Raw genomic sequence first — 27011 nt, 5'->3', positions numbered from 1 at the left:
GAAAAGACTCTAGGAATCTGTATTTTTTTTCCTTTTTTTTTTTTTTTTTTTGTGGTACGTGGGCCTCTCAGCGCTGTGGTCTCTCCCGTTGCGGAGGACAGGCTCCGGACGCGCAGGCTCTGCGGCCATGGTCCACGGGCCCAGCCACTCCGCGGCACGAACCCATGTCCCCCACATCGGCAGGTGGACTCCCAACCACTGCGCCACCAGGGAAGCCCAGGAATCTGTATTTTTAACTGGCAGCAGCAGGTTGTTCTTGGACCAAACTTTGAAAAACACTACTCTGATTTATTCCTTCTTCTTTTCTTTTCCTTGTGTGTGTGTGAGTGTGTGTGTGTGTGTGTGTAGCTGCTTTACAGTGTTTTGTTAGTTTCAGGTGTAGCGATTCAGATTTACATATATTTATATCTATTCTTTTTCAGATGCCTTTCCCTTATGGGTTATTGAGTATAGTCCCCTGCGCTATATATGAGGTCTTTGTTGTTTACTATTTTATGTATAGTAATGTGTATATGTTCATCCCAAAGTCCTAATTTATCTCCCCGCCCCTCCGCCCTGCCATCCATCTTTACTTTTGTATTCTCACTAACTGGAAAAATGAACTGGCCCGTGACGTTTACTCAATAAATATCTGGGGGATATGAACATTATTCCCTCGTCTGAAATTCATCATTGTAATAGTCCACGGGACCTCTTTCAAAGGCTCAGCACAACAGGCCTACACACTCACATCAAAGTTCAGCATTTGCAACTTTCAATGTGTAGGATGACACAAGCACCCTGCATTTGATCTATTTAATGGACATTTATAATAGGCGAGATGAGTAAGCAAAAGAGAGAAAACAGAACTGTGCTGTCCCCTAAGCCCTTTGCTCCTTCGTAATTCTAATTTTATGTCTCCTGAGATGCCAAATTACTGTTACAACAGCAGTGTCCAATTCCAGAGTTTTGCTAGTGTCTGAGGTCCAGTCAACTGTCGACCTTACTACCACATGCTTGCTTCCTAGTATTGATAATTAACGTAGCATTTGTATCATATACATGCTTGGTTAAATGAGGAGAGGTCATTTGGTTGGCGGCCATGTAGACCAAACTCTCCCAAACAAGGAGACTGGGTAAGGACCCGGAGATCACCATCATAGCACCAGCCTCTGGTTCTCTTTCTCGGCTTGTCTTTGATGGCCATTCAGTAACTGTCATGAAGACAGGAAGCAATCATTGACCCACCTCTGCTTAACTCCTATGGCATTCCTCTTGGAACAAATGACTTTTCATGTTAAAAATGTGAAATAAAATTCATATTTTATGGTAAGGCGAGAAAAATTTCAACATAAAAATTCTTTTCTGCCCTTTGGCCTCCCCTCACCCCACCCTCCGCATTGTGTATCTTCATTATACATCAACCAAACCTCCCCCATCATCAAGAATACCTGCTCAACCATAAACAGCAACATTCTCCTAGCACCAAAAAGGCAACTCCTTAAAATATAACATTCCTTCTTTTTGGTTTTCTTTTTTAAATAAATAAATAAATATTTATTTATTTATTTTTGGCTGTGTTGGGTCTTCCTTGCTGTGCACAGGCTTTCTCTAGTTGTGGTGAGCGGGGGGCTACTCTTCGTTATGGTGTGTGGGTTTCTCATTGCTGTGGCCTCTCTTGTTGTGGAGCACGGGCTCTAGGCTCTCAGGTTTCAGTAGTTGTGGCTTGTGGGCTTCAGTAGTTGTGGCTCGAGGGCTCTAGAGCATACACTCAGTAGTTGTGGCACACAGGCTTATTTACTCTGCGCCTTGTGGGATCTTCCCGGACCAGGGCTCGAACCTGTGTCCCCTGCATTGGCAGGTGGATTCTTAACCACTGTGCCACCAGAGAAGTCCAACATTCCTTATAGAGCTTGTAAAGGGCCATGTGACTCACCATGATGGCGCTTAAATCTGGATTATGTAAACTGTCAATAATATGTCATCTAATGTACAGCCCTGTGTCTCAGAAAACTTATATATACACTGTGTCTTGACTTCTAACAGGCAGACCAGTTCTCAGAGCTTCCTGAGGTGCTCTTCCCAGGTTATAATCCTCAAATTTGGCTCGAATAAAAATTTCCAATTCTTTCTTAAACTGACTGATTAATTTTTCATCAACAAGAACAATACGGCTCAGGACTTCCCCAGTGGTCCAATGGCTAAGAACCCACGCTTCCAATGCCAGGGGCCAGAGCTTGATCCGTGGTCAGGGAACTAGATCCCACATGCATGTTGCAACCAAGAGTTCGCATGCTGCAGCAAAGAAGTCTGCATGCTGCAACGAACATCCCACATACTGCACAGCCCAAAATAAATAAACAAAAATAAAATAAATATTTTTAAAAAAGAAACAAAAACAATACGCCTTCTTATTTAAGCAACAAGTGGTTGTGATTGTCAGTTTTGCTTTAACAAACCCACAAAGAAGAAAATTTGAACTCCAAAAGTCCAGAGGGAATGGAATAAGACACCTGCTTACATCAGGACCTACCCCTTGAAAATGGGGAAAGAAAACTGGAGAGGGAACCCATTGTGAGGAGAACAGTTTGAGAGTGTAGCTCAATAGAGTGGGGTCTTGACACTTTTATGGAATAGCTGGTACTTCAGTTTCTGTGCTTGGTGGAACTTTTGTAAGGTTAGTCCAGAAGACACTGTGGATTCAAAGGGAGAAAAGAGGAAAAAAAGGGAAGAAAAAGCTTTAAAATCTGGACTTCAGAGTTCAGAGTGGAGAGTAACAGGGAAAAGCGTAAACAACTTGTCTTCTCTCCAGAATTCCAAGAAACATTGCGTATATGTGTGTTGAAAGAAGTGGGTACATAAGTCTCCCACATGCTGTGAGATGAGCTTTGAGCCATTTATTAGAATCGCAAAGGATGGGGTACTTCAGACGAATTTTGACCTGAAGCTGTCAGCTTCATTGGGGAACTTTATAAGAAACAGTCCTAAGAACCGTATTTAATTATCACAGGATGTTATTGAGGATGTTGTTTACTCAGTATCTTCTTTACAAGGACCCACAAGAAAATTTTCTTTTAGGTTTCAGTACTGGGAATGGTTAGGCTAGTCTTGAATAATTAATTAATTTGTCTTATGGACTCTGTCAGTCATGGAACTGATCATGTTTCCTTCTATGTCTTGGCTGCTGGATCCAAATCAGGTTCTAACTTCAGCCACCAAAGTGCCTTTATAGCACCCAGTTTGGGCTCAAACTTCACTTCTGGCTCTACCTCTCTCACTCTCTCTCTTGTTTTTCTTCTGACCCAATATTTTCATTCACCTATTTTTAATTTCTTTAATTTATTATGTTGTAATTTTTTATTAGTGACTTTAATCTATGTTTTTTAAAAAAAACAAAACAACTCAATCAAACAAGCAAACTTCTCCAGAAAATTTTAGTGCCCTATTTTTGATTTAGTATTATTTTTCTTTATTATTATTATTATTATTTTGGCTGCATTGGGTCTTCATTGCTGCACGTGGGCTTTCCCTAGTTGTAGCCAGCAGGGGCTAACTCTCATTGCGGTGCCCAGGGGCTACTTCTCATTGCGGTGGCTTCTCTTGTTGCAGAGCACGTGCTCTAGGTGCATGGGCTTCATTAGTTGCAGCACGCAGGCTCAGTAGTTGCATGATGCGGGCCCTAGAGCGTGCAAGCTTCAGTACTTGTGGCATGCGGGCTCTAGAGCTCAGGCTCAGTAGTTGTAGTGGTGCACGGGCTTAGTTGCTCCATGGCACGTGTGATCTTCTCAGCCCAGGAATTGAACCCGTATCCCCTGCATTGGCAGGAGGATTCTGAACCACTGCACCACCAGGGAAGTCCCTTATTTTTCATATATGGTCACAGTACTTTACTCCCATTAAAATGATAGGAGGCAGGGACTTCCCTGATACTCTAGGAGTTAAGACTCCATGCTTCCACTGCAGGAGGTGTGGTTTTGATCCCTGGTAGGGGAACTAAGGCCCACATGCAGCGTGGCCAGGAAAAAAAAAATGATAGGAGGGAGAGTTTTCCTATGTGCATATGGTTTTTTGTAAAAATCCTGAAAATTTTGTACAAAGCACATATAGCAAAGAGACAGTGAATTCTATTGGGAAATCTCATGGAGGTATGAGGTATTGGAAATGGAAGAAAAGGGATGGAGGCTGTTAGAAGGATAAAGAGTGCAGTAGGTAAGAGGACCAGTTTATTTATTTGTTTGTTTATGGAGCTAAAGTAAGAGTCTAGATGAGAATGGCTTTCCTTATCAATTAAGACTTGGACTATATAGGGAAGATGGTGGGGATAACCTGGAGGGATAACTTGAGGTGTTTCAATAAGTATTTGTTTATTATTGTAACTGTTTATTTATGTAACTTGTTTATTATTGTAACTTGTAAGATTAACCAGAAATGGGTTGAGCCCAGTTGAACTGAGCTTTGAGACTACACGGCCTAGCCTTTAAAAGAATGCGGGCAGTAATATCTTCTACTTACTTCCCCTTGTAAGAGGTTGTTCCCCATCTTGGAAACATATGTTATCATGTCTGGCCAAGTGCCATTATTGTTTTTGAAATCCTAATAGATTAAAAAAAAGGCAGGACTCTATTAGTGCCAGAAACACAAGCTAAATCTTTTATTAGATTCTAAAGGAGAAAAGTGGAGAATGAAAATACTTTAGTAAAAATCTGTCACCCGTCTTAGAGAACCAGCTTTGGCATTCAGCGCTCCCCAGTCAAGATATCTCCTGTACTCCCCTGGCCTCAGGAGGTACTGCCTTCCCCTGTAGTTGGGCAGCTCGTAAAGGACCCAGGAGCCCTCCAGCACATTGAGGGAGTGGATCTCATTGAGGTGGAAGCGGTCCTGAAGAGAGAGACAATCGTCTGTGACCTCTGACATTTGTCCTCTGAAGTCATCTCTCTCATAGATTCTCATTCTGTAAGTGCCGGAGTGCTAGGGTGGCAGACAGAAAAGAAAAAGTAAGTGAACACAAATAGAGAGAAATTAAAGTTCCCTTAGTCCAAGTCTGCTTTCACCACAACCATGTCGCAGAGTTAAGGAGCCTTCCTGGACCCCATCGCCCACCCGTTAATCTCATGGTGGATGGGCTAAGCTAGGAACAGAACTTAGCAGCTCTTCAACTGCTATGCACCAGTCTCTGTCCTTCGGAATTTAGGTTTGTCTAAAATAAAATTGATCATTTTAGTGCTTCTTATTAGAGAACATCCCTCTCAAAGGAGAAAAGTGAGCATCATTGGAAAGTGAAGCCTCATTTGATGTATTACCCTTGTTATAAAGGAATCAACATTTAGCTATTTTCTGTAAGGCTAATGTTTTGGTTTTCATGCATACTATGGATTATTAAGCTCTTGCAAAAAAATAAGATGACACATCTACCCTACCTCTGTTTTCATAACTTCATTTTCAGTTCAAATTTCCACCTATGTGACTCTTAAGCTTCCCTTCTGGCCTCCTACCCTTCACTTCCTCATTCCCTCAGCAGCAGGAATGGTCTTCCTGCAGCTCTGTTTGGATGACACCATATCTCATGCTCCCGCACGTCTACACATTCTTCTAAGAACTCTGCCTTCACTCTCTAGGAAAGGCTGAATCTCAAACTTTAGTTTTGGATGTGGCCTTTTCTAATTTCTACCTCTAGGTGAGCTAATAGGCACTGCCAACAAAATCAGAATAGAAGCTAGGGTGCCTGTCTTCTCTGGGAGGATCATCAAATAGAAAAGTAAGCCAAAGCAAGCAAAAGTATTTTTATCAATTAAACAGAGCCAGATTGTATTTATAAGTTGTGATGTATTGGAATTCTGAGTTGATATGGCTTGGAATGACCACTTTAAGAAATTATATCTTGCAGTGGGAGTTTGGGGTTAGCAGAGGCAAACTATTCTATATAGAATGGATAAACAACAAGGTCCTACTGTATAGCCCAGAGAACCATATTCAGTATCTGGTGAAAAACCATAATGGAAAAGAATATAAAAAAAAGAATGTATGTATGTAAAACTGAATCACTTTGCTGTACAGCAGACATTAACAGAACATTGTAAATCAACTATACTTCAACACACAAAAAAGAAATTATATCTCGAACAGATGATAACTTCAGTCTCTTCTATGTTCTGCTTTTTGTTAATGAGTCTTTTCATTTTTGATTCCGTTTAAAACATGAAAAACTGGGAACATGTGATTTTAAAAAAACCACCAGAGTCCATGAAGAATGGCTTGCTATCTGGGACGCCCTCTAGAATGGACTGCCTGCACTGGCTCACTCCCCCTGTCTGCTATCCAGTTGGAACCATTTGGTTGAAGGATGACAGTTTTTAATGGCTTTGATTTGCAAAGAGAGGAAGGCAAAGACAGAGCCACACTCACTGTAGGGACGAGGCGGCAGGAGCGGATGGAGTCGTTGAGGCCCATCCACTGCTGGTAGTCGGGGTAGTCGCCGCGCCGCAGGAAGTACTGGTGGCCCTGGTAGTTGGGGCGCTCGTAGAGCATCCAGCAGCCGCTGTCCACCCGGATGGAGTTGCAGCGGCTGAAGTAGGGCTGCAGGTTGGGGCAGTCGCTGCTGCACTCGTAGCAGCGGCCCTGGAAGCCCCGGTCCTCGTAGAAGGTGATCTGCAAAATGGAAGATGTGGAAGCATGAAGCGATTTGCACCCCCGCTGAAGAATCCGTGACGCGGCGAAGGTTGAGCATCAGGTACCCAGCACTTACCTTTCCCATTCTGGAGAGAGGAAGCAGGAGGTGTTCGCTGGATGCTGTGTGCGCCTAGGGGGAGGGCCGCTGTATAAATAGCAGCCCTGACTGCTGCATCCGCAGGAAATCACACAAAAGGAGCCCATTTCGGTGAGTAAGGGGATTTGCAAGCTCTCCGCCCTCCCTCCCCCTGGTCACTGTGGTTAGCTGAATGTTTACTCTTACTCTTTCTGGTAGGTTCGGGTGGTTCTAATTCACAAAAGCTGTTGTTGCCACCAAAATGAAAAGCCTTTAACGTGTAGAAGGATGAGCGAAATTCTATCCCCATGCTTTTATTTTATAGCCTAGTCTGCTGAATTGACTCCTTAAAGGTAATTAAACTAAACCATATGTTCTGTTCAGAGACTGGTGTTTAAAAACAAAACAAAACAAAACAAAAATACTTCTTGAAAACCAGAATTTAAATAATAAGAAATCTTAAGGAAGAGGGAATCAAGTAATCTGTGAAATGCTTTGAAAAGCATAAAGTGTAATTCAAATTCAAGATTCTGTGATTGAAAGCTGATTGTTGTGGCCTTCCTTTCTCACGTCTCCCTTGGAGCCTACATCCTTCCTTCTGCTGGTGGCTGCCCAGAGACTTGCTCGCTCTTTGGGGCCCCTGGCCTCCTTTAAATGTCCTAAAATCTATCTTTTCTCTTCACCATGATAAACTCTTGCTCACTTGGTAAGGGTGATTTGAGTTAGTGTAAGCAGTAATGTAGAAACCCTCAAGGTACAACTTTTTTTTTTTTTTTTTTTTTTTTCCGGTACGCAGGCCTCTCACTGTTGTGGCCTCTCCCGTTGCGGAGCACAGGCTCCGGACGTGCAGGCTCAGCGGCCATGGCTCACGGGCCCAGCCGCTCCGCGGCATGTGGGATTTTCCTGGACCGGGGCACGAACCCGTGTCCCCTGCATCGGCAGGCGGACTCTCAACCACTGCGCCACCAGGGAAGCCCCTTCCTCAGACTTTTGAGATGCTAGACAGCGCCAGACAACAGAGCATCTTGATACCAGGCCAGACAACAGAGTATCTTGATAGTATGGATTTCACAGTGTGATATGGGGACCTGTAAGGTTCCCTAGGCACTTTCAAGGGGTGCATATGGTCAGAACAGTTTTCATAACAACACCAAGATGTTATTTGCCCTTTTCACTCTTATTCCTTTACAGGTGTACAGTGGAGTTTTTCCAGAGGCTATATGACATTAAAGAGATTTGGTAAAATGTAAAGCAATTCCAGTCTTTTCATTGTTTTTGCTTTGGAAAATATGGTTATTATTCATAAAATATGTTATTTATGTTAACATGTAATAGGCTTACTACCTAAGGCTCTTCCTATAAAAAGGGGACCCACAGTGAGTAGGAGTCCCCCTATTGGAATAGAACCAACACAGTATCCAGCAGATACCCAGGCCCTGACATGACCCTCCATGGGACGATAAAGAGTATAAGTGGCTACAGGCTGGCCCCAGTCTATTTCATAGCCTATGTCATGTGACATTTTAGAATTCATCCTGACCTCTTGCAAAACTGGTGGCAGCACTAACAGAGGCCTGAGGCAAACAGTTATATTAAGACATTTTAGGGATCAAATAAAATACTAGAAATAAAGCAGGCCATCCCTCAGTATCCGTGAGATTGCTTCCAGAACTCCTGTGGATACCAAAATCTGCAGATGCTCAAGTCCCTTATACAAAATGGAGTAGTATTTGCATATAACCTACACAATCTTCCCATATACTTTAAATCATCTCTAGATTCCTTATAATACCTACTACAATGTAAATGCTGTGTAAGTAGTTTTGAATACAGTGTAAATGATATGTAAATAGTTGCCACCCTCTAGGTGGACACAAAGCACCAAGCTGATCTCCCTGTGCTATGCGGCTGCTTCCCACTAGCTAGCTATTTTACATTTGGTAGTGTATATATGTCCATGCCACTCTCTCACTTCGTCCCAGTTTACCCTTCCCCCTCCCGGTGTCCTCAAGTCATTCTCTATGTCTGCGTCTTTATTCCTGTCCTGCTCCTATGTTCTTCAGAACCTTTTTGGTTTTTTTTTTCAGATTCCATATATATGTGTTAGCATACGTATTTGTTTTTCTCCTTCTGACTTACTTCACTCTTTATGACAGACTCTAGGTCCATCCACCTCACTACAAGTAACTCAATTTCATTTCTTTTTATGGCTGAGTAATATTCCATCGTATACATGTGCCACTTCTATATCCATTCATCTGTCGATGGACACTTAGGTTGTGCCATGTCCTTGCTATGGTAAATAGACCTGCAATGAACACTGTGGTACATGACTCTTTTGGAATTATGGTTTTCTTAGGGTATTTGCCCAGTAGTGGGATTGCTGGGTTGTATGGTAGTTCTATGTTTAGTTTTTTAAGGAACCTCCATACTGTTCACCAGAGTGGCTGTATCAATTTACATTCCCACCAACAGTGCAAGAGGGTTCCCTTTTCTCTACACCCTCTCCAGCATTTACTGTTTGTAGATTTTTTGATGATGGCCATTCTGACCGGTGTGAGGTGATACCTCATTGTAGATTTGATTTGCATTTCTCTATAATGATTAGTGCTGTTGAGCATTCTTTAATGTGTTTGTTGGCAATCTGTATATCTTCTTCAGAGAAATGTCTATTTAGGTCTTCTGCCCATTTTTGGATTGGGTTGTTTGTTTTTTTGATATTGAGCTGCATGAGCTGCTTGTATATTTTGGAGATTAATCCTTTGTCAGTTGCTTCATTTGCAAATATTTTCTCCCATTCTGAGGGTTGTCTTTTCCTTTGTGGTTTCCTTTGTTGTGGTTTGTGGTTTCCTTTGTTTGTGGTTTCCTTTGTTGTGCAAAAGCTTTTAAGTTTCATTAGGTCCCATTTGTTTATTTTTGTTTTTATTTTCATTTCTTTAGGAGGTGGGTCAAAAAGGATCTTGCAGTGATTTATGTCATAGAGTGTTCTGCCTATGTTTTCCTCTTAAGAGTTTTATAGCGTCTGGCCTTACATTTAGGTCTTTAATCCATTTTGAGTTTATTTTTTGTGTATGGTGTTAGGGAGTGTTCTAACTTCATTCTTTTATATGTAGCTGTCCAGTTTTCCCAGCCTAGTTTAGTGTCTTCAACAAGGTAAGAAGCTTAAGGGTAAGGGCCATGTCACACTTCTCTATCCCCCATGATTATTTACTAATTAATTATATGGATAGAGTCCTGGAAACAAGAAAAACAGTTAAGCAAGTGATGCCCATTTTATTGCAAATGATTCTGATTTTATTTTGGAAAGCAATAACTTGCCCACATGAGGTCACCTATGTGGATGTTCAGAGACACAGCCATCATTCTCTCCCACTCAGTCCTCTACCACATCCCCTGGTTCTGTTAGCCTCCACTCCTGTCTGGTCCTTGGTGACCTGGGAAAACTTGAAGGGAAGTAAAAATGGACCAGAAATTGGGCCGGCTGGTGTAGGCTGGCAGCAGGGAGGCCTTCCTGAGGGGAGGGGAGGTGTTAGAGCACCACTAGAGCTCTCCTGTGAAGGTCTGAGAACTTACCTTTAACTGCTAAAGGAGAGCGACAGGAGAGATGGCCTGAGAAAGAGAACAAAAATGAAAGAAAAGGTGATGAGCAACATTTTTACAAAGAAAAATAATGAGATTCCCAGCCACTTCCTTGCATTTTAGAAGATGGATGGGTCAATGGAATAAGACATTGGGTCCCAGATGCTGCAAGACATGTTTTGTTCTGTCTGTTTGTAGTATCAGCCAACACCCCAGTCTAAAATATGTGGGAGATTAAGGGACTGAGCCAATGAGCCTTTTAGCACAAATATTTGAATACCAAGTTTAAAGTTATATACATGTTTTTTCTTTTCCCTTTAAAAAGAACTGCAAAACTTGTTTTAAAAAAGACAGGTCTTATTTAAATTTTAAAAAATTAAAATTAAAAAGCCATTTAAAGTTCTTTAGGAACTCATGGTTAAACAAACTCGTATATCAAAATACATAGACTTGCATGTCAACATATTTGAATGGATCTAATATAACCCTGGTTTCTTCCAAAAACAAAATAGTTCATTTAAGAGCCATTAAGGGACTTCCCCGGTGGTCCAGTGGTAAAGAATCTGCCTTACAATGCAGGAGACGTGGGTTTGATCCCTGGTCAGGGAACTAAGATCCCACTTGCTGCGGGGCAACAAAGCCCACGTGCCACAGCTACTGAGCTCGTGTGCCTCAGCTAGAGAGCTCATGTGCCACAACTACAGATCCCATGTGCCCTGGAGCCTGTGTGCCACAACTAGAGAGAGAAAAAACCATAACTAGAGAGAAGCCTGCGTGCTGCAATGAAGAGCTCTCTTGTGTCTCAATTAAGACACAACAGAGCCAAAAATAAATAAATAAATAAATAAATCTTAAAAAAAAAAAAGAGCCATTAAAGTTACCTGAGGCCTGTTAGAAGGCTCTGTGGAAATAGTTCATTACCCTCCCTGCCTCCCTTCCCCCATACCAATGTTTTAGTTTGTCATCTGGGGTTTCCTGAAGCGTTTGCAGACTCTTTCTCTGGTAACCACTTATGTGTCTCCCAGATGAAACCTCTTGAGTTCATCAGCACATCATTGACACGACCCTGCTGAAGGAAGCCACATCTCCTCTCACTTAAGTAGGTAGGATTGAACCTGCAGCAAACTTTACAGCACTCACTTCGCTCATGGTGATGGAAATAATAATAGTTAATAATGACAGCCTACTGTATGAAGAGTGTTTAGTGTGTTTTAGACATTGTACCAGGAATCTTATATAGAGTACATCATGTAGCTAACACAGCACAATTATTATCAGTACTTCCCCCAATATTTGAGAGATCCAGGGCAAGAGCATAAATAGAGGCCCCCTCCACCACCCCATGGATCGCCCTCCTCCCTTCTCACTCCCTCACATGTCCAAGCTCCATCCACATGCTCCACCCCCCCATCCCGACCACACTCACTATGAGAAAAAAATTCAAAAACGTACACAGAGCTTTTTTCGCAACGGGTTTGCCGCCAGGATACAGGTGTCGTGAAAACCACCGCTAAACCTAAGCAAAAATGGGAAAGGAGAAGACGCACATCAACATCGTTGTCATCGGACACGTAGATTCGGGGAAGTCCACCACTACTGGCCATCTGATCTACAAATGTGGTGGGATCAACAAGAGAACCACTGAAAAGTTCGAGAAGGAGGCTGCCGAGATGGGGAAGGGCTCCTTCAAGTATGCCTGGGTCTTGGACAACCTGAACGCTGAACGCGAGCGTGGTATCACCATTGATATCTCCCTATGGAAATTCGAGACCAGCAAGTACTATGTGACCATCACTGATGCCCCAGGACACAGAGACTTCATCAAAAACATGATTACAGGCACATCCCAGGCTGACTGTGCTGTCCTGATTGTTGCTGCTGGTGCTGGTGAATTTGAAGCAGGTATTTCCAAGAATGGGCAGACCCGTGAGCATGCCCTTCTGGCCTACACTCTGGGTGTGAAACAACTAATTGTTGGAGTTAACAAAATGGATTCCACCGAGCCACCCTACAGCCAGAAGAGATACGAGGAAATTGTAAAGGAAGTCAGCACCTACATTAAGAAAATTGGCTACAACCCCGACACAGTCGCATTTGTGCCAATTTCTGGCTGGAATGGTGACAACATGCTGGAGCCAAGTGCTAACATGCCGTGGTTCAAGGGATGGAAGGTCACCCGTAAAGATGGCAATGCCAGTGGAACCACACTGCTTGAAGCTCTGGATTGCATCCTGCCACCAACTCGCCCAACTGACAAACCCTTGCGTTTGCCCCTCCAGGACGTCTACAAAATTGGTGGTATTGGCACTGTCCCTGTGGGTCGAGTGGAGACTGGTGTTCTCAAACCTGGCATGGTGGTCACCTTTGCTCCAGTCAATGTGACAACTGAAGTGAAGTCTGTTGAAATGCACCATGAAGCTTTGAGTGAAGCCCTTCCTGGAGACAATGTGGGCTTCAATGTCAAGAACGTGTCTGTCAAAGATGTTCGTCGTGGCAATGTGGCTGGTGACAGCAAAAATGACCCACCGATGGAAGCAGCTGGCTTCACAGCTCAGGTCATTATCTTGAACCATCCAGGCCAAATCAGTGCTGGCTATGCACCTGTGCTGGATTGTCACACAGTTCACATTGCCTGCAAGTTTGCTGAGCTGAAGGAGAAGATTGACCGTCGTTCCGGGAAAAAGCTGGAAGATGGCCCCAAATTCTTGAAATCTGTTGATGCTTCCATCGTCGATATGGTTCCTGGCAAACCCATGTGCGTTGAGAGCTTCTCTGACTATCCTCCTCTGGGCCGCTTTGCTGTTCGTGACATGAGACAGACGGTTGCTGTGGGTGTCATCAAAGCAGTGGACAAGAAGGCAGCTGGAGCTGGCAAGGTCACCAAGTCTGCCCAGAAAGCTCAGAAGGCTAAATGAATATTATCCCCAATACCGGCCACCCCAGTCTTAATCAGTGGTGGAAGAACGGTCTCAGAACTGTTTGTCTCAATTGGCCATTTAAGTTTAATAGCAAAAGACTGCTTAATGATAACAATGCATCGTAAAACCTTCAGAAGGAAAGGAGAATGTGTTGTGGACCGTTTGTTTTGTGTGTGGCAGTTTTAAGTTATTAGTTTTTAAAATCAGTACTTTTTAATGGAAACAACTTGACCAAAAATCTGTCACAGAATTTGAAACCCATTAAAAAAGTTTAATGAGAAAAAAAAAAAAAAAAGAAAAAGGTACACAGAGCTAGTAAGTAGAGGCACTGGGAACTGAACTCAGGTCTGTCAGCCTTGAAGGCCTAAACTAATTGTTTGTGCATATAACAATGACTTGTTTTAGAGGTTATGTTTCCAGATGTGCATAGCTTATATTTTCCCTAATTATACACTTCTCATAGTAGGTTCAATGTTGTTCTTTTTTTTTTTTTTTTTTTTTTTTTACTTTGTAAAAGGCCTAGCACCAAAGTAGCCTGTTCTCCCTACCAACCTTGAAAATATTTGGCTTTAACAGGAATTCTGGTAAATTCTAGTGGATTCTTCAATTGACTGATTGCTGCAAGGCTGATTTCTTCAGCCTGGCTCTAGGATCTCAGCATTAACTGACTGCAAAGGGTTCCTTAATCCCTGAGTCACTGATTTGTGTGTAGCCTTCTAAGACAGCAGTAATGGGTGACTATTAAAAGGACATTGAGGATGTTCACATTTCCTTGAATTTGAGAATTTTTTTTAAGAAAATAACTAATTTACTTTGCCCCCCTCCCTTTTTTATGAAGTCCATGCATATAGCATAACAAGGTAAAACTGATGGAGGGATGACTACTACTTACTGAGCTTCTTTACCGGAGGCATCTCATTTATTCCTCATAAGAACATGCAAGTGGGAAAACTGAGGCTTAGGGAGCATAAGTAACTTGCTCAAGGTCACACAGCCATTAGGTGGTCAAGCCAGAAACCATGTCCATGGACCTCAAGGCCTACATTGGTAACTATTGAGATGCTCTACCTTGAAACCTAATACAGTCTTAAAGAATCAGAGCTGGAAGGAAACATGGAGCTCCTCTTGTCCACACCCCTTATTTTATAGAGAAGAAAACTTGTGGCACACCGAGCTTTCTTAGATAAAATGCTGTTTTCTAAACCCTTAAGTTCACTAGATTAAAGCAAAACAAAACAAAACTTCAGGTTAAAATTATTTTCAGTGAGACGTCTCACCTGGGTTTTCCCTTTTTTTTAAAAAAAGCAGAGCTCATATTTCATTAGTCACCCAACAAAGGACAACACACTATGGTTTAACTAAGCTAGCGGCAAAACAACAAATCTTTCTGTATATTTGGTATTGGTAAGAGCCACAGCAGTTTAATAATATGTGTATCTTCATATTTATAATTTATACCATATGTTCCTTCAGCAAGAAGGAATCTCATTCTAAAAGATTATTTATTACTTAAGGTTCTGTGCCAGGCATTATTATTTTTAAACAGCTTTGTTGAGATATAATTCACATACCATATAGTTTACCCATTTAAAGTGTATAATTCAATGGTTTTAGTATATTCACAGTTATGTGCAACCATCACCACAGTCAATTTTAGAGCATGCTCATCCCACAGTGAGAAGTCCTGTACCCTTTATTTTTCATTCCTTTATCCACCCATCCTCCATACCTAAGCAACCCATGAATCCACTTACTGTCTCTAGATTTGCCTATTCAGGTTATTTCATATAAATGAATCCTATAATATGTGGTCTTATGTGACTGGCTTCTTTCACTTAGCATAATGTTTTCAAGGTTCATCCATGTTGTAGCATGTATCAGTACATCATTCCTTTTTATAGCCAAATAATATTCCATTGTTTGGATATATCACATTTCATTTGTCCAATCATCCACTGATAGACATTTGGGTTGTTTTCACCTTCTGGCTACCGTGAATAGTGCTGCTATGAACATTCATGTATACTTCTTTTTTTTAATGTAAATTTATTTATTTATTTATTTATTGGCTGTTTTGGGTTTTCATTGCTGGGTGTGGGCTTTCTCTAGTTGCGGCAAGCAGGGGCTAATCTTCGTTGCAGTGCACATGCCTCTCGTTGTGGTGGCTTCTCTTGTTGCAGAGCATGAACTCGAGGCACGCGGGCTTCAGTAGTTGTGGCACACGGGCTCAGTAGTTGTGGCTCGTGGGCTCTAGAGTGCAGGGTCAGTAGTGGTGGCGCACGGGCTTAGTTGCTCCACGGCAAGTGGGATCTTCCTGAATCAGGGCTTGAACCCATGTCCCCTGCGTTGGCAGGCAGATTCTTAACCATTGCACCACCAGGGAAGTCCCCATGTATACGTTTTTGTTTGAACACCCATTTTCTATTCTTTGGAGTATAAACATCAGAGTGGAATTGCTGAGTCATATAACTCTATTTAACTATTTGAGGAAATACCAAACCGTTTTCCACGGTGGCTGCAACATTTTCCATTCCCACCAGCTATTTATGAGAGTTCCAATCTCTCCACATCCTTACTAACATTTGTTATTTTCTGTTTTTTTTTCCCTAAAATTATTATAACCATCTTAGTGGATATTAAGTGCTACCCCACTGTGGTTTGATTTAAATTTCCCTAATGACTAATAATGCTGAACATCTTCAGTAGCTTCTTGGCTATTTGTATATCTTCTTCATAAAGATGTATATTCAAATCCTTTGCCCATTTTTAAATTATGTTGTTTATCTTTCTGTTGTTGTTTTAAGAGTTTTTATATATTCTGGATACTAGACTCTTACCAGATAAAAAGTTTGTAAATATTTTCTCCCATTCAGTGGGCTGTCTTTTCGTTTTCTTGATAGTATCCTTTGATTCATTAAAGGTTTTAATTTTGATGAAGTCCAATTTATTATTTTTATTGTTGCTTGTGCTTTTGGTCATATTTAAGATATCATTGCCTAATAAAAGATCACAAAGATGTATGTCTCTGTTTTCTTCTAAGAGTTTTATAGTTTGAGTTCTTTGATTTATTTTGAGTTAATTTTTATGTGTGGTATGAAATGGAGGTCTAACTTTATTCTTTTGCATTTGGATATCCAGTAGTCCCAGCACCATTGGTTGAAAAGCTATTCTTTCCCCATTGAATGGTCTTAGCACCCTTGTCAAAAACCATTTGAGCATAGACACATGGGTTTATTTCTAGACTCTCAAGTCTATTCCATTCATCTCTATGTCTACCCTGTGCCAGTACCCTGCTGTCTTGATTACTGTTGCTTTGTCGTAAGTTTTGGAATTAAGAAGTGTGAGTACTCCTACTCTGTTCTTTTTTCAAGAATGTTTCGGCTATTCTGGGTCCCTTGCAATTCCATATGAATTTTAAAATTAGCTTCTCAATTTCTATAAAGAAGTTAACGAGGACAGAGCACTGTTTTTGCTTATGTAAATTTGTAAAAAGAATTAGCATTCTGGGAGAGCAGCTATAATCTAGTGGAAAGAAATGTCAGAGGTATGCAGGATAATAAATATTCTTACTTCACTCTGCCGAGTTGAGTCTTCCGTAATTGAATCTTGATAAATGTTCATATTGGAGTCCAAAATAAAGATGACTATACTGTACTGTTGAATTTGAGGAAACCCTGAAGATACATTAATTTCTTACATTTATATTTGTACAAATATTTAAAGATAACAAAGTGTGTTCACAATCTTTCCCCAGCTTTTCATCATAGTTATCCTGGAAATTAGTGAGACAGGAATTTATTATCACCTGTAGTTTTCAATAAGGCAATTTAGGCACAGAGAGAATAAGAAATGACTTCCTCAAAGAGATAAGCTAGGAAGTGGAGTAACCAACCATCCTAGTTTACCTGAGACTGAGGGGCATTTTATTAGTAAGTAGCAGAGGCAGGATAACAACTCAGGCCCTTTAACTCTTTTTAAAAATAATTAATTAATTTTTGACTGAGTTGGGTCTCTGTTGTTGTGCTCGGGCTTTCTGTGGTTGCGACGAGCCCCAGGTCCTTTAACTCTTAATTTAACACTTCTCCTCCCAGATGACCTCATCATGCGTACTTGACCTTCTCTACTTTGGGAATTCCACTTAAAACTTCTCTTTTCACTCAGCTTTTCCTGACTAATCTTATCTGAAACTTCAGCTGCCCTAACCTCTCCAGCAATCCTTTGTCTTTGGTGTCCCAGCCACAACTGGTTCTATATTTTCTCCTGTATATGGGTTTCATAATTTTTCATTATGTTTCTTTCCTCTCTCCCTCAGATCGTGGGTCACAGAGGCAGACAGTGTTTCTCCCTCCTTCCCGTGACATGAGTGGGAACTTCATAATTACTGCTGCCTGACCAGCAGGAAGTAAGTACACATTCAAAACACTTGACCTTCAGGGTCAGATAAGTTGCCAACGGTCACCATTTATTAAAATTCAGTTATCATTTAAGATGAACAAGAATCACTTAGTGCCAGGAACACAATCTTTATATTTAGTGCAACTCTATGCGGATTATAATAAGAAAAACACAGCCTAGTACAAATCGATGACGCATCTCAGAGAGCCAACTTTGGCATCCAGGCCTCCCCGGTCGTGGTAGCTCCTGTAGTCCCCTGGCCTCAGCAAGTACTGCCACCCCTGGTAGTTGGGCATCTCGTAGAGGACCCACCAGCCCTGCAGCATGTGGAGTGAGTGGAGCTCATTGAGCTGGAAGCGGTCATGCATTCAGGAGCAGTCCTCTGTGAGCTCGGACACCAGGCCTCCGTAGCCATGTCTCTCATACAGCTTTATCCTGTGAGAGCTAGTCTGTTGTGACAATAAAGCAAAGATGAAAAATAAGTTGTGGGGATCCTTGATGTCAGTAAAAGTGACTCAATCAGCCTGCAGCTTCATGAAGCATGGTTTTCAAACCATCCTGTCATATATGTATCCTTTCCTTACATGGTTGGTCTAACAAATTAGGGAGAGTATTAAAATAAAACTGACTTGACCAGTGGTCTATCCTGTGGAAGAAACAAGAATTGAAATAAAGTCAATAAAAGGGATTCCTTTGTAAAAAAAAAAAAAAACCAACTGTCACAACTGTATTTAGTTGAGTCTGCAGAGAGGATTTTAACTCCCTTTACCATTATGACTGTGTATCATTGAATCCTATCAAGCTTGGTTTTTGTTTTTTTGGTATTTTTTTTTAAATTGGAGTATAATTGCTTTACAACGTTGTGTTAGTTTCTGCTGTAGAAAAAAGTGAATCAACTATATGTGTACATATATCCCCTCCCTCTTGAGCCTCTCTCCCCCTGCCATCCCACCCCTCTAGGTCATCACAGAGCAGTGAGCTGAGCTCCTCAAGCTTGTTTTTAAATATTTTTATTTTGGAATTTATTTATTTAATTTATTTATTTTTGGCTGTGTTAGGTCTTCGTTGCTGTGTGAGGGCTTTCTCTAGTTGCGGTGAGCAGGGCCACCTCTAGGTGTGCAGGCTTCCATAGTTGTGGCACATGGGCTCAGTAGTTGTGGCTCAAGGGCTCTAGAGCGCAGGCTCAGTAGTTGTGGCACATGGGTTTAATGGCTCTGCAGCATGTGGGATCTTCCCGGACCAGGGCTTGAACCCGTGTCCCCTGCATTGGCAGGCAGATTCTCAACCACTGCGCCACCAGGGAAGACCCTCAAGCTTGTTTTTAAGTCACTTTTGCACTCAATCATTTACAACAATTCATATTTACTCTGAGTCCACATGTCCGACATTTTGCCAAGTCACTTGTAAGTTGTTTCTTGCCTCAAAGAAGTTTCTATCTTATTTGTACCTCTTTTTGCATCTGCAAATTTCTGCAGCCAAATTTTGGTTTCACTTCTTGAATCTGCTTGTCATGACACATAATTTGGTGTCATTAGAAAGTAGAAATACAAATTCCACATGATTAAAAAACATTAAGCAGCATTTTGGTGAGGACCATGTCCCATGAAATCCTAATTAATGATCTTTTTCTGACCCTTGTAAAAAACTAGTTGATAATGACTGCTGAATACAAGGAGCCACCTGTAAGCAAAACATATTGTTCTAGTTTCTAGATCCGTAGGTCATAAAGAAGGTATTGAAAATAATCACCAATACAATCAGAATACATTATACTTATGTTGTTCTCCCATAGTCTGTCAGTGTTCATTAAGAAATAATGATCTAGATAGATTTTTTTCTTTACTGAACAAGATAGTTTTTATTTAGAAATTAGGAATCAGCTAGATACTTCCAAATTCAACTTCAGAAGCTATATTGTTGTGACTTCTTGTGCCTAAAAACAATCTGCCCATTTTTAATGCTTTATTGAAATGAGTTTAAATGTTTCCATATGAGAGCAGAGTAAAGGCAATCAGGTTTTTGTTAAATGCTTGAGAGTTGGGCTTTGCTATTTCACTGTGAACACTAGTGCTGAGTTGAAACAAACTGACTTTTATAAACAGGAATTTATGGCCATGGATCAGTGATGCTTTCACATGAGTGGTGTTGAACTAAGACTCCCGTAAGGAATTGTGTGGCAGGGGCAGACGGAGTTGTTGAGGCCCATCCACTGCTGGTAGTCGGGGTAGTCGCCGCGCCGCAGGAAGTACTGGTGGCCCTGGTAGTTGGGCTGCTCGTAGAGCATCCAGCAGCCGCTGTCCACCCAGATGGAGTTGCAGCGGCTGAAGTAGGGCTGCAGGTTGGGACAGTCTCTGCTGCACTCGTAGCAGCGGCCCTGGAAGCCCCGGTCCTCGTAGATGGTGATCTGCAGGTGGAAAGCAAGGTGACTGCAGGGAGTCAGCTGAGAGGTAGACCCCCCACCCCACCCCACAATAGACACCCAGCAGGCACGCTGTGGCGTATGTTTATGTAGGAAAAAAAGATTATAACAGTGTATGTATAAGCCCAAATGTCAATCATGGTTATCAATGAATGGCAAGATTATAGGTCTTAATTTTATGTTTTTATTTCTCCTTTTTGTTGTTTTCAATTGCTTTTTTTGTTATATAAATATATATTACTTTCATGAGATGAAAAAGTAAAATAAAATCAATTTGTAAATGTATAACTTCGAGTTACTGGTGAAAAGCAGCAAATTTTGTAAATAGCCACATTTTGTCTTGAGATTAAACACTTCTCCTTGGGCTAAAAAGAAAGAGGTCTCCCAAGCATCTCTCTGAGACGCTCCAGGAGTAGGAAAATATACCGAATCCTCCCATTCCCCTCTCCCATCAACCCAGCTTCTAGGGATGCTTTTTGTTTTCAAAACTAGCATCATGTGGACCTAGAATCTGTCACACAGAGTGAAGTAAGTCAGAAAGAGAAAAACAAATACCATATGCTAACACATATATATGGAATCCAAAAAAAAAAAATAGAAAAGAAAAAAATGGTTCTGAAGAACCTAGGCGCAGGACAGGAATAAAGACACAGACATAGAGAATGGACGAGGACACAGGGAGGGGGAAGGGAAACTGGGACAAAGTGAGAGAGTGGCATGGACATATATACACTACCAAATGTAAAACAGATAGCTAGTGGGAAGCAGCCACATAGCACAGGGAGATCAGCTCCGTGCTTTGTGACCACCTAGAGGGGTGGGATAGGGAGGGTGGGAGGGAGATGCAAAAGGGAGGGGATATGGGGATATATGTATATGTATAGCTGATTCACTTTGTTATACAGCAGAAACTAACACACCATTGTAAAGCAATTATGCTTCAATAAAGATGTTAAAAAAAACAAAAACTAGCATCTTGATTTTCCTGAGTTTTCCCTCCCTGAGGCAACACTGTTTCATAGGACCCAGGTGACTGCTTGAAAGCTTTTCCCATCGCTGCCAACCTATTGATTTAGAAGCGCTCTTCAGATATTCAGGGGTAGAGGATGACCCCAATCCCCAACTCTTTTGTCATCCCGTGTGTATGTAGAAAGATGAAATCAAACACCTTCATGGTTCATGACCCATGGAGGGACATCCACCTACAGCTGGCAATACGTCCACAATGCATTTGTGAAAATCCTCAGGCAGCATGTAAAGAAAATGTGCAGATGCTAAGAGGAGAGAAATTAATAGCCATGAAGAAAAAGTGTTCCCCTGCAAGTAGCAGAGCTAGACAAAAGAAAACTGGGCAGAGTCCTATGAAGTTAGACAGTATACCCAGGGACCAGAGGATATACCTAATGTGGCAGGTGTACTGGTAAACTTCAGTTACAGCTGTATTGAACCAGTGTGGAAAAGGCTGCATTGGTCTCCCCAGCTACAAAACCACACCGGAATACACCACCATTTTCAGCAAAAGTCAACAAATCACACACCAGTTTTGGCACATGTTAAAGAAAACTGTTCTGCAGAAAGGTGACACATCAAAACCTTAAGGTGGTATAATTTATACTTACATTCATTTGGTCAAATTGTTACTACATGTATTTATAAGCTCAACTATGTGCCTAATCAGAATTTTGGAAATGTGTTGAAAGACCAGATCATTTTCATTTCCTAGTAGTCCTTATATTCTGCTGAAAGAAAGCCTGGACCTGTTTTTCTTTTAAGGCTTTATTGAAATGAGTTTAAATATTTCCATGTGAGAACATAGTAAGGACAATCGATGAGAGGGTAATTTTACTTTGGATTGAAACTTTGGAAAACTGCCTTCTACTCCACCATTCTGAAATGTTCAGTGCTAAACATTTGTAAAATGTCCTACAAAGCCAGTCTGCTCTGACACAGAAATAGTATATATTCTCCAAATCCTCCAACCAACAATCTTCTAGTCATAATGAAGTAGCATAAGATACATACTTGTTTTTTTAACCACAATATGGCCAAACAATGTGATTCTAAGAAAGCTCAACACCCGAAATAACACTTCAATGCACTTTGTATCAAAAGCTAATGGCAAAGAAAAATATGCCAGCAAGAGTTGCAATTTTAAGATGATGCAGAGATTCTTCTTCTCCCAGAGACTTTATTACGAACTCCCATGGTGCAATTCCAAGTTTCTAAGTGACCTGTAGAATAAAAAGATAATTTTTGTATCAAGCACATCAATTTAACATGGACACAGATATTAGGTTTCAATCTATAGGGTGTTAAGGTCAAATATCAGATACCAAATTACTGACAAAGATGAATTAAAATAAAAGTGGGTGCAAAAGAATTTCCATGGAATTTTTCTCAGACATTTGGAAATTGAGTTATGTTTCTCAATTAAATACAATATATGATCCCACACGGGGAAAAAAATATAAAAAAAGACAGTATTGGTCAATTGACAAAATTGATACATATATGGTAAATTATCAATGTTAAATATTCTGAAGTTGATAACCATCCTGTGGTTATTTAAGAGAGTAACTTTATTCTCAGGAAATACACTCTGAAGTATATAGGGGTAAAGTGATATGGTGTATATACCTTCAGATGGCTTAGAAAAAGTTATATATCTATATACTGAGAGAAAGAGAAACAAAGAGAGAAGGAGAGAATAAAAGAGTGGGACAGAGACAGAGAGAGAAAAATGGTAAAGATAATGAAGCAAAATGTTATGGTAACAATTAGCAAATCTGAGTAAAATGTATATGAGAGTTCTTTGTACTATTTTTGCAACTTTTCTCTAAGCTCAAAATTATTTCCAAATTAAAAAAATAATAAAAATAATACTTCTTTTCACTAACCATGACCAAAGCAAATCATTTCTTTGCCCCTTAGCAGTTGTGTATTGTGCCTGCACCATACTATTTTGAATTTCTTATATATTGCTTTGAATTAAACTTATATTGCCCTCTTTCCAGTTCTGATAGAGAAGTGTTAGTCTCCAACTATGAAAATGGAATCATTGATTTCTCTCTGCAATTCTAATAGTTTTTACCTCACATAGTTGGATGTTCTGTTGTTCGATGCACACATGTTAAAGATTGTTATGTCTTCTTGGAGAATTGACCCCTTTATCATTATGTAATGACCTTCTTTATCCCTAATAACTTTCCTTGCTTCCAAGTCAGCTTTGTCTGAAATTAATATAGCTACTTTTTTTTATTAGTTCTAGTGTGATTTATTGTTCTCCATTCATTTACTTCTGTTTTTTTTTTTTTTTTTGCTGTGCTGTGCAGCTTGCAAGATCTTAGTTCCCTGACCAGGGATTGAACCCAGGCCACCACAGTCAAAGCACCAAATCCTAACCACTGGACTGCCAGGGAAATCCCTACATCCATTTACTTTTAATCTATATTTGTCTTTATGTTAAGAGGGTGTCTTATAGGCACCATATAATTGGGTCTTGTTTTTTGATCCACTCTGACAATTTCTGTCTTTTTTTTTCTTCATAATTGTATTATGAAAATTTTCATACAGAAACGTTGAAAGAATTGTACAATGAAGATACATATGCCCACCACCTGGATTCTGCAGTTAAGAGTTTGCTACATATATGTATAACTGAATCTCTTTGCTGTACACCTAAAACTAACACAACATTATAAATCAGCTGTACTTCAATTAAAAAAAAAAGTTTGCCATATTTGCTATATTTTCTTTAACATACATCTGTAACACATCTGTAGTGATGGTACTGCTCTGTGCTGTCCAGATACAGTAGTCTGTGGCTATTGAGTTCTGTCTTTTAATTGGTGCATTTAGACCTTTGATGATCAAAATGATTATTGATATAGTTGAATTAATATTTATCTTATTTGTTAATGTTTTCTATTTGTTGCCCTTGTTCTTTGTTCTTATTTGTCTTTCACTCTTTTTCTGCCTTTCCAAGGATATGGCATTGCTCATACCTATTTTGACAAATAAATGAGCTACTAATACCAATACAGTACAAAAGAAATCTTGAAAGCTGTTTTCCAGAATACCTGGATTTTTAAAAAATAATTTCTCTTTTTCCCTTATTGAAGAAATTCAGTGACTGGAATCGAAATTTCTGAATAAGCCATTGATATCTTGCAGTTAAAAGAAGAACTAAATAGACATTTCTCCAAAGAAGAACTAAATAGACATTTCTCCAAAGAAGACATCATACAGATGGCCAAGAGGCACAGGAAAAGATGCTCAATATCACTAATTATTAGAGAAATGCAAATCAAAACTACAATGAGGTATCACCTCACACCAGTCAGAATGGCCATCATCAAAAAATCTACAAACAATAAATGCTGGAGAGGGTGCAAAGAAAAGGGAACCCTCTTGCACTGTTGATAGGAATGTAAATTGATACAGCCACTATGGAGAACAGTATGGAGGTTCCTTACAGAATTACCAAATAACACAGCAATCCCACTACTGGGCATATACCCAGAGAAAACCATAATTCAAAAAGACACATGCACCCCATTGTTCATTGAAGCACTATTTACAATAGCCAGGTCATGGAAGCAACCTAAGTGTCTGTAGACTGATGAATGGATAAAGAAGATGTGGTACATATATACAATGGCATATTACTCAGCCATAAAAAGGAATGAAATTGGGTCATTTGTAGAGATGTGGATGGACCTAGAGACTGTCATACAGAGTGAAGTAAGTCAGAAAGAGAAAGACAAATATAGTATATTAACGCATATATGTGGAATCTAGAAAAATGGTACAGATGAACCAGTTTGCAAGGCAGAAATAGAGACACAGACATAGAGAACAAATGTATGGACACCAAGCGGGGAAAGGAGGTATGGGATGAATTGGGAGATTGGGATTGACATATACATACTAATATGTATATAATAGATAATTAATGAGAAACTGCTGTGTAGCACGGGGAACTCTAGTGCTCTTTAGTGACCTAAATGGGAAGGAAATCCAAAAAAGAGGGGATATATGTATACATATGGCTGGTTCACTTTGCTGTACAATAGAAACTAACACAACATTGTAAAACAACTATACCCCAATAAAAATTTTTAAAAAAGAAAAAGAAAAACTAGTTTAGTAAGTACATTACCCAAGAGTTGGAAGAGATGCCTAAAGTGCACAAATAATAAAGCATGAAAAACCCTCACGAATGTGGTTTCTGCTGTTTGATTGTCAAGAAGGGGCCTTATGAGAGGGATTCATGTCAGGATCTGATCCTATTGCAAAATGGGCACTTATTCTTTTGACACTCCTGGGCTTACAAGCATCGATTAGCCTATAGAAATGGTTGGTCCCTAAAACAAGCCTCTCAGGCAGTATGGGTAGGGCACAGTGGTTTGAAAGCAGTCACCTAAGGACCATTCACTTACTGCCAATTCACTAATCAGTAATAATTACTGAATATTACTGCCTGTAAAGCACTTTATATACATGTAGGAAATAATAAGGAAATAAAAGATCTGCTTCCATCAAGAAGCCAACAGTCTTCAACGGTTATGCAAAAAAACATACAAGGAATGAAATTATACATTCAAAATAACATACCAATGAGTAATCTTGAGAGCCAGATTTTCAGTACATAGGTGCATAGATAAGCCTCAGGGGGCTATGAACCCCTGTCTCAGAGATCTATTTTTTCATGATTAAGTTTAAAGTCTAGATTATCAGTGTATGTGTGTATGTGTGTGCATGTATGCATATGTTATTTCTGGAGTTATTACTGTTTTTTGATTTTCTGTTGTCTGTTTTACTTTCTAAAGCTTGCTATCCCCAAACTGACATCTTAAAAATTAACATCATCTTACTCAAAAAGATCTTAAGTAACAAAGATATAGTCCTAGAAAAACTGTACCTTCAAATCTCATTATAACAAAGGCCTTTAAAAGAAAACTCAATATCATAAATATTTCCTAATAGCGTGATTTTTGTTACTAGAATAACACGTATTAAAGCCCTGATGTGACCAAAGATTTCAGGCAGTTCTTAAAGCATTTGCTATGATAAGGTTACATTTCTAATCAGTCAATAGTTTGCCTCAGAAAATCTGAATAAACCTTGAGCCCTGTGTGACCCAGTCTATTCAGAGATTCACATTTTAAAAATGCATAGTATAGCAACCAAACTACATAAAAAGGAATTTCAGTTTTCACTTGTGTTTCTTGAAGTGAACCCAATTCATAACCCAGTGATTCTGTTTTCAAAATTTCCCCTTCCCTTTCCTACCTTACAACCCTCCAGATGACCCAGAGTCTCTCATTCAACAAAACCCTAAAACATCCCAGCCAGCCAGTCTGTACCACTTTTCTGATTCTTTCCCTGCTCAGCTTTGGTCTCTCTGACTTTTAAAATTTCCTTTTCACTTTGCACAGAACGCAGAGCTGGAACGGCAAAGAACCCTCCTTTCTTTCTCCTTACTTTCCAGCCCTGTCCATCTCTGACCGTTCTCTGAATTCTGAAGCATAAACGTCCAAGGAATTAGATGGGCAGGGCAGAAGCAGCAGAGATGCAAAGCAGGCAAAGATAAAATTTTCATTAGTGAGAAAGGGACCAAGAATAGGAACATTTGACACGGATGTTAATACAAATCCTCTCCTCAACACACTTATTGGAATCAACAGAATAATAGCTGATTAACTGTGGATAGTATTTCTCAAATGCTAAAAAGATAATAATGGTCAATATTTATTTAGGATTTACTCTGTTTTAATCTCTCTTTTTTTTGTTGTTCTAATCTCTTAACATGCATAATATCAGTTAATCATTTCAACGACCTTAAGAGGTAAGTACCATTATTCTTCCCATTTTGCAGAGGAGGAGAGATTAAGCAACTTGCCCAAAGTCATACAGCTGGGGCTTTAGTTTCTTTTATCTTTCTTTTTTTTTTTTTTTGCGGTACACAGGCCTCTCA

General features: G+C 40.2%; 2 protein-coding genes and 1 pseudogene across 3 annotated transcripts; 1 reads left to right on the top strand and 2 right to left on the bottom strand.

Annotated features, from left to right (window-relative positions):
- Positions 1 to 4671: 4671 nt before the first annotated feature.
- On the bottom strand, positions 4672 to 6504 carry LOC309809601 (gamma-crystallin B-like; the record flags this gene model as incomplete). The annotated part of the gene is made up of 2 exons (XM_082630838.1): positions 4672 to 4947; positions 6385 to 6504. 2 exons carry the CDS (start codon positions 6502 to 6504, stop codon positions 4672 to 4674), a joined length of 396 nt encoding a protein of 131 aa, XP_082486964.1.
- A 5261-nt stretch (positions 6505 to 11765) lies between these two features.
- On the top strand, positions 11766 to 13497 carry LOC309809707 (elongation factor 1-alpha 1-like). The gene has a single exon (XM_082631086.1). It carries the CDS (start codon positions 11827 to 11829, stop codon positions 13213 to 13215), a length of 1389 nt encoding a protein of 462 aa, XP_082487212.1. The 5' UTR covers positions 11766 to 11826; the 3' UTR covers positions 13216 to 13497.
- A 4292-nt stretch (positions 13498 to 17789) lies between these two features.
- Positions 17790 to 21657, bottom strand: LOC309809341 (gamma-crystallin A-like; annotated as a pseudogene). The gene is made up of 3 exons: positions 21652 to 21657; positions 19749 to 20017; positions 17790 to 18057 (listed from the first exon to the last, which is right to left on the bottom strand). The product of its transcript is annotated as a gamma-crystallin A-like (transcript).
- Between the last annotated feature and the right edge of the window lie 5354 nt (positions 21658 to 27011).

This window comes from Mesoplodon mirus, assembly GCF_964341445.2.
Source record: "Mesoplodon mirus genome assembly, chromosome: 8".
Classification (NCBI taxonomy): domain Eukaryota; kingdom Metazoa; phylum Chordata; class Mammalia; order Artiodactyla; family Ziphiidae; genus Mesoplodon; species Mesoplodon mirus.
Note: the sequence above shows the minus strand (reverse complement) of the source record. Positions and strands in the feature narration are given on the sequence as shown.

Bases quoted from the DNA above. Each gene is read 5' to 3' on its own strand.
- LOC309809707 (XM_082631086.1), top strand. From the start codon at position 11,827: ATGGGAAAGGAGAAGACGCACATCAACATCGTTGTCATCGGACACGTA.